Source organism: Salminus brasiliensis, chromosome 17, assembly GCF_030463535.1.
Source record: "Salminus brasiliensis chromosome 17, fSalBra1.hap2, whole genome shotgun sequence".
Lineage (NCBI taxonomy): Eukaryota > Metazoa > Chordata > Actinopteri > Characiformes > Bryconidae > Salminus > Salminus brasiliensis.
This window is the reverse complement of record NC_132894.1, coordinates 33,808,753-33,821,207: the sequence shown is the minus strand read 5'-3', so window position 1 is coordinate 33,821,207 and position 12,455 is coordinate 33,808,753. Positions and strand designations below refer to the sequence as shown.

General features: G+C 39.5%; 2 protein-coding genes across 2 annotated transcripts; one reads left to right on the top strand and one right to left on the bottom strand.

Moving 5' to 3' along the window:
- Nucleotides 1-467: 467 nt before the first annotated feature.
- On the top strand, nucleotides 468-7,294 carry rasl12 (RAS-like, family 12). The gene is made up of 5 exons (XM_072660883.1): nucleotides 468-838; nucleotides 2,280-2,336; nucleotides 2,657-2,730; nucleotides 3,330-3,520; nucleotides 4,923-7,294. Exons 1-5 carry the CDS (start codon nucleotides 727-729, stop codon nucleotides 5,260-5,262), a joined length of 774 nt encoding a protein of 257 aa, XP_072516984.1. The 5' UTR covers nucleotides 468-726; the 3' UTR covers nucleotides 5,263-7,294.
- LOC140538386 (uncharacterized) lies at nucleotides 6,515-12,061 on the bottom strand. Its single transcript, XM_072660882.1, has 5 exons — nucleotides 12,022-12,061; nucleotides 11,177-11,548; nucleotides 9,398-9,520; nucleotides 7,949-8,039; nucleotides 6,515-6,872 (listed from the first exon to the last, which is right to left on the bottom strand). The coding sequence occupies exons 1-5, from the start codon at nucleotides 12,059-12,061 to the stop codon at nucleotides 6,584-6,586; spliced, it is 915 nt and encodes a 304-aa protein (XP_072516983.1). The 3' UTR covers nucleotides 6,515-6,583.
- Between the last annotated feature and the right edge of the window lie 394 nt (nucleotides 12,062-12,455).

Below are 12,455 nucleotides of genomic sequence, written 5' to 3'. Positions count from 1 at the left end.
TTGCAGGTGGTTGCTGCTGTATTTTAAGTGGTTGCAATACTGTCTCTGATGGTTGCTACGGTGTTGTTAAGTGAGTGCAACAGCATTGCACTGGGACAATATTGCTAAGCCAGTTACTATGGTATTTCAGATAGTCACTAAGGTGATAGTAGCTGAGTGCTATTGTGTTGCTAAGGTGTTCCTTGGTGTTCCAGGCAGTTGCTATGGTGATTGCGCTAAAGTGTTCCTAGGTAGGTTGCTTAGGTGTTGCTGAATGGGTGCTAAGGTGCTTGCTAGCATGGCTGCAATGGTCATGCTAAGGTTAGTGGTTGCTATGGCAGTTAAAGTGGTTGCTGTGCTACCCCATGTGGTTGGTTGGGTGCACCGTGTGATCTGGGATCAGTGTCTTCAGTTGGGAGGCGCGGTTTCCACATTGCCAAGCCCACACGAGCTCCACCATCCGCACACAGCGTTGCTCAGCCTGCAGTGTGAGAAGCTCTCAGCCTCAGGAGCTCTGCCTCTGCACAGCATGAGCGACTTACCCAGATAGCCAGATCACCACAGGACGCCTAGATGCGCTTGTGTGAGACTGGGGGATGGCGCGCGGTGGAAGAAACCCTGGAAAGTCCTGCTGGATTGCGAAAGAAGCTCACGAGTGTCCATCAAGCAGAACCTCCTGCAGGAGACAGGTGAAGCAGAGCTGCTGAGAACTCGCTCCTTTTTCCAGGGCATCACCTGCTGCTCAGGATGGCTCTGATGTTTGGGAAATCCAGAACGTGCAATATCGTGACAGTACCAGAGCACGAGCCTGCAGAGTGCAATGTGGTGGTGCTGGGAGCTTTGGGTTCTGGCAAGTCAGGTATGGCATCTATAATGATACTCAGCTTTAAAGGGGAAATCCACCAACGTTTTAAAATGGATGCATAATTAAAGGCTTATGATGTGAATAAAGAGATCTGATTGGATTTGGTGTGGAGCGCTCCGGTTCAGAGAAAGAGGACCCAGTCAGAATTGCTCACAGTGGTGGTGAATGGAACCAGACGACTGAGACAATTGTTTTGAAGTCATTTCGGTCTTGAATGTAATGCTCATGGCAGAGGGGTATTCACTTAATATTGTAATACGTTTTTCCAAGAATTAATCCTACATTTTGTTAACTAAATACATTGATAAATACACATATAATACTATATATAATATTGTTTTTCTTAAAATATATATTACAACACAAAAAAAATAATTAAAATAAAAAAACACTTTCCACCAGATATCACCAAAAGTCAGTGATTGACATGCCATTCTATTGGTAATGCACTCTGGGTGTCCACTATTGGAGTAAGATAAATCATATTGCCCATATATAATCTGCCTTGGGGAAATATGGCATGTAAAATGAGATTAGTGAGAATAATTTGACATTGCTCATCCTGCAATGTGACTATTGCATATGTGCACATTTCAGTAACAGGTTGGGTGTTATTACATTATTATGAAATTATGACTGTATTAAGTGCTATAGTGACATAAACAAAATAGTGATTAATTTTATTTCAGATTTATCACTAGTTTATTATTTTCTTGGTACACTTTTTGACTTTTTTCAACATAAAAGCTACTTAAAATATATTATATTATATTATATTATATTATATTATATTATATTATATTAAATTATATAATAAAAATGTTATATAAAATATTATTGAATATGTAAATATATAATTATTATTATTTAGACATATATATACATATATACTGTATATATATATATATATATATATATATATATATATATATAGTTTTATGTGATACATTAATTGAAAAGTATTTTGACTTTTGTCTACTTGATTAATTAAACCTATTAATTAATAAGTTCATGTTATGTTTATTTTGGAATAGAGATCTTAAGCGAACACCTGACCACAGTAATCTATATATATAATGGGGATATTTACAAGAGTGGTAATTCTAATTGCTTTTAAACTTGGTGGAGGTAGTATCTCCATTCGTTCAGATTTCCCTCCCATATCCATCCGATCCAGCATTTTCCACTGTAGGCCTTCTAGCAACATCTGGGATCGGGGGCAGTGTTGTCTCTAGACTGTATTAAGCTAGCCATTGCTTATGGTAAGCAGTGTTTATTTGGAGGGAGAGGAAGCGCCTACTCAAATGTCATATTTCATGAGAATGTTTTGGGGGGAAGTCGACTTTCCACGGCCCCCAGGAGACCTTATGTTATATAACTGACTGTAATTCCATGCTTGGAGTCACAGGAACTTTGTGTGTGTCCTTTTTTGCAGCCCTGACTGTGAAGTTCCTCACAAAGAGGTTCATCAGCGAATACGATCCAAACCTCGGTGAGTTGCAGTTGCAGTGCAGCATGTTGTCGTTTGACCGTGCATGACTCTGTCCTGTGCAGTCCAGTCTTCTGAAACGGGTTAAGAAGGTCCAGTATATCACGCTGTCGCCTCGCTTAAACCGTAACCTGTTAAATCGTTAGTCATATGGTAAGCAGATGGATTGCCTCAATTTCCTCCTGCAGGAGAAACATGTTGAGTCAGACCTGTTGCGTAAGTATGTGGACGCTGGAAGCCTTGATGTTGGAAAAATATGGAGTGTGGTTGATGTGAAGAGGCCTAATGAAAAATGTGGTGTCCATTCTCGATTCTGTTTGTAGAAGACACGTATTCCTCAGAGGAGCTTGTGGACCAGCAGCCAGTTCTGGTCAAAGTGATGGACACGGCTGACCAGGTAATGATCTGCACTGCTCTGATTGAGTTTAATCTGAAACAGACATGCAGAGGCAATGATGAGCTTGATGAGCATGAGGGATTCCATCCTCAGGAACCTTCTGCTTCGTGGCCTTTTCTCCAAACCCTTGTGATTTACTTAGGTCTTCTTACCTAAGATCCTCATACCGTAGAACCTGATGGAGGACTGAACACCAGCACATCTGCTCATTCATGCCAATCAATTATCTAATCAGCCAATCGTGTGGCGGCAGTGCATAAATGTATAAAACCATGTAGATACAGGTAATGCTTAGAGCAACCGTCAGAATGGGGCGCAAATCTGATCTCAGAGGACAACAGAGAGGTCAACAGAGGTCAGCTAGACTGGTAGAGCGCTGATTGTTGTGCTGTCTATTCTGATTACTCAATTAATCAATCATTTCTTCATTAATCAAGGTAATTGATGTGGTCAGCCCGAGATTGTTTATGTAAAATAAGCAGTAGCAGTAAGACGTGTTCTGACTAGCCACTGCGTTCAGGTTCAGGCAGCTTAGGAGAAGCTCTAACCTCAGCAGCCTATTCCTTCATCTTCTGCTGTTGCTCTGTGTTTGTCTTCAGGATGGACCTGTGAACTGTGAGCGTTACCTGGCTTGGGCCAGTGCTTTTCTCATCGTCTACAGTATCGATAACAGATACAGCTTCGAGGTGTGTCAGCAGTATCTGGAGACCGTAACGCTGTACACCAAAGGCCTGCAGCCTGAGGCTCCCATCATTCTACTGGGCAACAAAGTGGACATGGAGAGATACAGGTTCATCCAGACTCACCGTTCAGACACTGGAGACAGTTTGACAGTATTGTTCCTGTCAAAAAGACAATATCTCTAAAATGGCAACTTTACAGGAGGAGCAAAAAAACTGTAAATCTATTTGGAGCATTTCTATTGGTTCATTTTTCAAAGTAAAAAAATATAATTAATATGTAATTAAATGTAATATATTTATTTTTTGGGCAGTGACAAAATAAAAACAAGTTAAAATAAATGTTAATATTTTTAAATAATAAATTATACATAATTAAGAGGGCTATAACTACAAGAATAAATGTATAATAAAAATATATATAATAATAATAAAAAAATGCATTCAAATCTCGAGGTGAGTAATCTTGACAAAATAACAGAAAACTAGACTTGTAGAATTAATTTTTTAATTCAGTCCTGTTTCCAAATAAATACTCAGAATGACACATAAATTGATAAATAATAAATAAATTGTTTTTAATTATGGATTATTTATTAAATAATTATTACATATGTTATAACTCATACACATATAATTTAAAGATTAGATTGAAGTATATTTTGTAGTGTATTAAAGTATATGAAAGTATATTATAGTATATTAAACATGTTTTATACATACATACATCTTTAGTGTACTAGTTATTGCTTATCAAATAAAATCTTATGCAAAGGTTTACCATTTGTTGGTTTTCTAGTGAATAAATCTAACAAAATTTAACATTTAAATACAGAATATTTCTAGATAATTACTGTTCATTTTCTGAATTTAACATATCAAATAATGTAATAATAAAAAATAACAATACAAATATTAATAATAAATATTAAATGTAATAAATAAGCACTAGTTATGCTTTAGAATGTGTCTGTGTGTAAGATCATTACCTGAATGTGTGATTAAATATTTTTAAACAGTAAGTAGATCTGCTGTGGATGGGAAACACACTTCAGGGTGAAGGTGTGAGGTGATCACTGTTTGCTACTCCAGTAAATGATCCTGAATTATAACCTGTACAGTGGTTAAATATTTAGAGATGGATGTGAGCCATGAGGAAGCAGATACCTCTGCTCGCTCTCCTTAGAAGTAAGTGACGCCTCATCCAGATGGTCTGACAGCTGGGTGAGATCACAGTAAACCTGCACCTGAGGTTGTTTACTGAGGAGATTTAGGGGCGGTTTTATATCAGGAAGGCTTTAAACTGCAGCAGGTTTATGGAGTGTGAGGAGTCGGGTTTGAAAGCAGGAGTTCAGAGCAGCTGTTTGAGCTGAGGAATGAAAGCCAGGAGGAAAGGGTTGTCCTGAGGTACCTGAGCTCCTGAGTGTTACCTGGTGGTGAGAGTGTGTTTACAGTAGATTTCAATACCTGTACCTTTACCAGCCTGTACTCATACCCCTCTCTCACTTGCAGACAGGTCAGTAAGTCAGACGGTGCATCTCTGGCTGCCCGCTTCAGCTGCCTGTTCTTCGAGGTGTCCGCCTGTCTGGACTTCTTGTCTGTCCGGCATGTTTTCCACGAAGCTGTCCGGGAGGTCCGGCGCGAGGCTGAGAGGAGCCTGACGGTCCGGCCGCTCTTCATCAGCGAAGACAGACCCACCATCAACCTTTCAGCAGCCCCTCCACTCCTGCCCTGCTACAAGGAGCTGCCCACCCCGGCCACCGCCAAGCTGGTGACGGTCAAGTCCTCCAGAGCCCAGAGCAAACGCAGGGCCCCCACGCTCACCCTTCTCAAAGGCTTCAAAATCTTCTGACTCTGTGCTGCCCCCTGCTGGCACTGGGACATACGTGACGTGTTCAGGTGGTTCTACCACAGTTACCACAGTTAAAGGGGAGATACTTATTTTTCGGACAAATCAGATGTTGAGAATCAGTGCCTATAGAAGCTCCCTCACTAAAGATTATTAAGTGGAAATGGTTACAGATATACTGGGATTTTGGACCCCATGAATAGACATTACACTGGGCCCCACAACTATAACAGATAATATAATTCTCTAATATATTCTTAAGGGTCCTCAGAATTGTCCTAAAACCCACCCCCCTACGGCGCTCCTGGTGCCTGAGATGTTGTATTACAATAGTTTTGAATCCTAGTTTTGGCCTAAAACACACCTTATTTCTTAACAGCTACATGCTGGGTGGAGGGATATACTGTATGGCAAAGTAGTCCCTAATTTTTATTTTTTTTATTTAATTTTTTAATTTTAAAATTTCTTTTACCAAAAAATTCAGATTAACCACTTTTTTGTTTTACCCTTACCAACTGGCCATACGGCCTATTCTGAAGCTACGGGGACATTTCAAGTATGCCATTTAACAGAGTTGACAGTTACAACATTTATTTTATTTTATTTACAACATTTTTGTGCCTTTACTCCACACACAGGGTTTTATGGATTTTTTCCACATATTTTGTTTATTAAAAATTAAAAATTTATTAAAAATATATATATATGGTCAATCCAAGTCCTGGAATCCCACATGAACTCCTGAGTCGGGTTTATTGCGCCAAAGAACACAGTAAACTGCGGCTCCAGTGATGGTCTATTCCACAAATCCAACAGAATGTAGTGATTTCCAGTTTTATATTGGAATTATTTTGCTTTGTCTTATGAATTATTTCAATTTACACCAATCAGCCATAACATTAAAACCACTGCCAGGTGTAGTAGTGAATAACATTGATGGTCTGGTTCCAGTGGCCGTCAGTTCTTGAAGGTGCTGGAAGCTTGTGAAAGAATCTGAGCCTCTTTGACAAGAACCAAACTGTGATGGCTAGACATCTGGGTCAGCTTGTGGGCTGCTCCTGGTATGCAGTGGTCAGTATCTACCAAAAGGGCTCCAGGGAAGAACAACCAGTGCACCAGCAACAAGCTCATGACTGCTCATGGAGGCCTCACCTCACAACTTACAGGACTTAAAGGATCTGCTGCAACCTTCAGAGGTTTTGTGAAGTCCACGCCAAGTCAATGGGGCAGAGCTTCACAAAATTAGGCCGGTGGTTTTAATGTTATGGCTGATCAGAGGAGATATCTGTTGATCTGGTCCATGAACTGATATTTGGTCCATGTCTCACTGGTGTATGTTCTCGTCCTCTCTGTCCTTCAGAGGATCAGAAAACAGATTAGAGACGTTTCCATCCTTCCAGGAGACTAGAATTTCCCCGGGCTTCAGCGCCTCTGTCTCGCTGGCGCCCCCTGTTGATTCATTCATGTCCAGGTGACTGTCTTGCGTGGGTGCAGAGTGCAAGTTGTTGACCTCTTTGGCGTGAGTGATGACCTGAAGCTCCTCCAGCTCGAGCTTCGCTGGGGAAGAGACTGCAGAGGAAGCGGCCTTGTACTTGGCTATCTTCCTCCTGTTTCTGCAGAAGGGATGAGAAGGAAGGTCAGAAAGACCCTGAGAAGAGGGATGAATTTGGACCACTTGAGGCCAGTTTCTAGTCCTGGGTTTTGGAACATATAACTGTTGAATCAAAGGATTTCTGGTGTGGAGAACTGTCAGGCAGTAAGGTGTTCTGGACTGGTCATACACTAGAGGGCGCTATCTTGTGAGAGTTCAAAATGAATGGGTTTCAGTGGGTTCCTAGTTTGTAAATGCTCATTCATACAAATATAAAATATATATATATAATTTTTAACAGACCAGAATCATAAATGTCAACATTACTGCTAGATTCTTAAACTATTTCAATTCCAGTTTGCAGAAATGAAAGGAAATTAAAGGAACTTCCTTTTTAGCCATTTAATGTTATTATATAATATTGTATTTAATAAAAAAAAAACTAAATAATTTCACACACTACATTTTTTTAAAGAATATAATGCCATACATCCAAATACTCATCACAGATATGTAGCATTTCTTAAAGTTAAGTATTAGCAAATATAGATTTAAGACTATATAAAATATAGATTTTAGTCTATAAAAGCATTTTTTAAAGCCAGAATGAAAACAAGTGCATTTAAAAAAATATTTAATAACATATATTTATTGGTATTTTATATTTGTATATTATTATTTAAATTGTATTTATTATTATATCTTATATATAATCCAAATATATGTTTCAAAAATATCTTTAAAAGTATTTTTAAAATATATTTGATAAATACATTTACTTTTTTTCTTCCCACATGGACATCCATCGTTTGCTACAATTCTGGATGCTGATCATGCTCAGAATATGTTTTATTGTGTCCCAGCTAAGCTCAGAATGCATTTTAGGTCATTTTAGCTCGCAAAGGCAGTTCAAACAGCAACACGATTTCTAGCTTGTCTTGATGTATACAATGTGTGTAGCGTGTATTTTGCCATTGAATGAAGTAATATTGGAATAAGGGAGTGACTTTATGTCAATGACCTTCACATTAAATCAAAACTGTCCCCAGAAGTTCCCCACCAAGTAGCCATCACTGTGTGTTTAATGTGAATACTGACCTGTTACCCATCATTCCCATGACCAAGAGCACGCAGCCCAACATGAGAGCCAGGAAAGACAAGGCCAGCATTGCAAACACCCATGGAGTGGCTGTGAAAGAAGGAACCAGGTCTTGTTAGGGTGCTAAACATTGTCTACCGTCTTACAAACATCGCAAATGGTAAAGCAAGGCCTGTTATCTTTGGGCAATCAGTCAGTTCTGTGGTTGGTATAGGATTCAAGAATTCAAGGAGACTTTAAATGGGGTCCCAGTTACTCCCAAAGAGCAATGAATTGAATAAATAATATAATGCTAATAATTCTAATAAATTTAGAATATAAGAAGGGTAAACATAAATAGGAAAGTGAGAAAGCAAAGAAATTTTAAAAAGTAGCAGCAGTCTAATCACAAACAGCAGTCTAATCACAAGGGCCTATTTTAATGATATTTCATATCACATTAGTGCGTTTCCTCTGTCTCTTCAGTAGATTTGAATTCTGGGTAATCTTTTATGATTGCACAGTAGACCTTTTTTAGAGAATTCATTTCCAGAGATCAAAATTGGGCAATAAATGGTCAGTGCTGCCAGCTGTAATGATAACCAGCATTGCAATCATGTCTGATTATGTTTATAGGCTGTAAACTAGCAGTGCCAAACCCACTTTGTGGAGGTCAATGACCCTGCTCCGTTTAGTATTTTATCTTCTTAACCTCATTGAGGTCATGGATGGCTTGTCGGTTAGCATCTGAGATGAATCAGGCATTGTAAAGGTTCCCCAAAATGGGAAACTTGGCCTAGCTGAGTAGTGAGAGTTAAGTACATGGAAGTGACAAACCCTGAACCTTAAACACCGCTGTTGCTCCTTCAAAAGAACATCCAGCAGAACCAAGCAGAGCTGTAAAATGAGCCAATTTCAAAAGCCCAGAACTGTTACATCACAGTCTTGACCAGTTCTATTTAAACCCCTAAAAAATGGGAGGATGTTAGGCCAACAGCTAACCCTACCAGACCCTACCACAATCTGTTCAGCTAGCTATGTACACACCATGCTGACTGGAGACAGAGAGGACACTGAGAGGACAGCAATACTGTCTGCTTAGACCCTGCACTTTTATTAAGGTGTTAAAAGCTAAGCTAGGCTAGGCTAAGCTTGGCTTTGCAGCTATGAGGCATTGGGCTGCTGTAAACCAGACAATAAAAGCAGAGCTCGGGCCAAATAACAGGGTGGTAAATAGGCTTGTAAACCTGTATCTGAGCATTTTCCCCAGGTGACTAAGGAGTAATATGCTATCTATCTAACTCTATGGCTGTCTTTAAAGCTGGGAAGACACTTTGTAGTGCTGTGGACCTTCAGGCCCTCCAATATCCCTAAACTATTACTATTTAGATCCATTCAGATGTATCTGATAGTTATATGTTATGTAAAACACGTGTGAAAATGCCATAGGGAACATTGGGTAGACTCACAGTCTTCAGTGCGGTAGAACCACCGGAGGTACTCTCTCTGTTCTTCGGTCATGCTTTGGCCCATTAGGGCCCTGTCAGCCTCTGTAAACTCAAACTCACTGGGGTCACTCTGCCGTCTGGATCCTGTGGTGGGCAACACAGAATACACTCATACACTTAAAAACCACATCACTGTATGAACTTTTGTGTATTGATACCACACGTTTCTGTTTAACCCCTTAAACCCTGTGCATGGATTTTCACTCTCTTAACTACATTACTGCCATAGTTAGCATTACAGTATAAACCCTATAATCGAACCTTGTGGGACGCCACAAAATGTGGTGAACCAAATGATTTATAATGTATTTCTGTATACATTTGATTTATGATTATAAACAATAATCATATATTGTTATATTATAATAAGAACAATGATAATAACAATAATAATAGGGTATATATTGCAACTGTGATTAATATACTTAAAAAAATATATTATATTATTTTATATTTAAATATATTTTTTTTGCAAGATTTCTGAGTGTGATCTCGGGTCAGGTTGTTTTAAGGCCTCTTACACTGTTCTACTTAGAGCATAATGCGACTCACAGGGTATTAACCAATGATTTGTTGTTTAGTGGTCATCCATGACAATAGCCATTATTTCATCTGACCCCTTAGTCCCATTCTGTATTAATAATATCATTAGTATGAACTAATTTAGATAGCCTTCCTCTTCAGAAGCAGCTACGTTCACCACCTGTGTGAATATGCAGCATGAATATTGGAACTATACCACCATTTAGGGCTGCTTCTTAATCATTACTATGGTACTCTACTAATAATACTCTCTCAGCAAAAAGGGTTCTTTAGCTTGGTGCTGACAGAGGAACCATTATTAGTGCCTATAAGGTCTGTGGGGAATCATCTGCACCAATCTGAAGAACCCCTAGGCATCTGAATGTTTCTCTAAGTTGACGTGGATCTACATAGATCAACCGCCTTCGCCATGGCTTAAAACCCCTGACAAACCCTATCTTCATCAAAATGCAAAAGCAAAGAAGCCTCTATCTAATTATGGGATGTTTTATTTTGTGTGGTGAACGTCCTGACCAATCACAGCTGCTTAGATGATTTGAAATGAAGGCTTTCTCATGATTATTAGGGGAAGCAATGCAGACCGGTCTTTAACCACATTACATTAGGGGTCAAATTAAGGGGTCATTAGTGTGGTTTAAAGGGCCCATATCCTGCCATTTCTTTAACTATTACAACTAAAGAAGGTGTGCCTTTAAGACTTTAAGACTTTAGGACTATGTAAATGAGCTCTGTTCTTGTTAGCTGTGCTTTATTGTGCCTCATTCATAAAGCAGTCTGGGCTAAAACACCTGGGACTGAATCAATAATCAATAATCGGATAAACAGTATATACATGCACTAGTAATTCACAAAAAATGAATGAGTTGTTTTTGTGGTTTCATTTCCATATATGGACTGGAGACTGAAGTTTTATAACTTCTTAGGCTAAATGGGCTGTGCTAATTTGTTGAATACGCAGAAATATGTAAATGCGTTGTTTTGTGACATCACAAAAATGTAAAATTCAAAACAGGCCATTGTTGCTTTTCTTTCAGGACAGTCTGAGCCAGAAACCGGACTTTGACAGTGTTCAAATGCTACATAAGGTTATTTTATATCAAATTAAGACAACTTCAGGTTTCCATGATATGGGCCCTTTAATATAGGCCTATTCTGTGTAGCTCTACCAACTTGGAACACGTCCATCCTCAGACTTACTCAGCTTCTCCTGGCAGATGTCTGCTTCATCCAAGGACTTCCACCCGGTGTTTATTCCGCTGTTGGTCAGAGTCAGACGCCTGTTCTGTGCACTCAGCTCCAGAGAACGATTCACACTGATCAGCCTGTGGTTCATACACTGCCACTGAAGATGGTGTCCACTGTCACATTCCACTGTCTGGATAGGGTCATCGTGAAGGCCAGACAGACACCTGTCAGTGCCCACATTCATGAGGAACCATCTCTCTGTCCACAGCCACTGCTGCGGCTCTGAGTCCAGACTGCATCTCCTTAACTGAACTCCACCATCCTTGAGGGAGTCCTCCAGACACAGACCTTCCACAGCGTTGTGGATCATGAAGCTGTGTGCACCTACAGAAACGAAAGGATATATGATTATTAACATAAACAAAAATGCAATATTTCAGAATGTGTTGTTTGATGAGCCAAAATCGAATCTGTCTATCTGTCTGTCTGTCTGTCTTTGTCTGTCTATCTATCTATCTATCTATCTATCTATCTATCTATCTATCTATCTATCCGTTTGTCTGTCTGTCTGTCTGTCTGTCTATATATATGTCTGTCTATCTATCTATCTATCTATCTGTTTGTCTGTCTGTCTGTTTGTCTGTCTGTCTATATATCTGTCTGTCTGTCTGTCTGTCTGTCTTTGTCTATCTATCTATCTATCTATCTATCTATCTATATGTCTATCTGTCTGTCTGCCTGTCTATCTGTCTGTCTATCTCTATGTCTGTCTATTTGTCTGTCTGTCTGCCTGTCTATCTGTCTGTCTAGACCAATTTAAGCAACGTTTTAGCTTGTTTAATAGAAAGCTGGGTTACCTGGCCACATGAGGCACAGTGCTATCCACAGTCGCAGCATTTCCTGAAGCGGAGCCATCAGAGTCTGCCAGCATTGCACAAGAGATCACGTTAGTTACGTTCCTAGAATTCACTGCATAGATTCTTCCTGTTTTAACAGGCTTTCCATACAACAGGAAGAAATCATCAGGTTCAACCTTGTCCGAATGTGACCATAGAGATGACCAGATCGTCTAGAATTTTACAGATTTTTACAGATACGGACTAGTGACTATCCTTTCTGTGTAAGCTACATCCAGGCCAGTGGTCCAGACCACAGCATTAATATGCATTGTTTAGTTAGATACAAGCATATTCAGTGCATGAGCAGTGTCAGCATTAAAGGTCTTAAGGATAAATGCTGGGGGACAGGGCTCAGAGTGGCACTGTGGGGTTATTGCGCTGCCACAATGGCC

Bases quoted from the DNA above. Each gene is read 5' to 3' on its own strand.
- rasl12 (XM_072660883.1), top strand. From the start codon at position 727: ATGGCTCTGATGTTTGGGAAATCCAGAACGTGCAATATCGTGACAGTA. The intron at 2,731-3,329 runs GTAATGATCTGC...GTTTGTCTTCAG, and splicing joins TGATGGACACGGCTGACCAG to GATGGACCTGTGAACTGTGA. The intron at 3,521-4,922 runs GTTCATCCAGAC...TCTCACTTGCAG, and splicing joins GTGGACATGGAGAGATACAG to ACAGGTCAGTAAGTCAGACG.
- LOC140538386 (XM_072660882.1), bottom strand. From the start codon at position 12,061: ATGCTGCGACTGTGGATAGCACTGTGCCTCATGTGGCCAG. The intron at 11,549-12,021 runs GTAACCCAGCTT...TCGTTTCTGTAG, and splicing joins ACTGTGCCTCATGTGGCCAG to GTGCACACAGCTTCATGATC. The intron at 8,040-9,397 runs GTGAGTCTACCC...CTTCTTTCACAG, and splicing joins GTTCTACCGCACTGAAGACT to CCACTCCATGGGTGTTTGCA.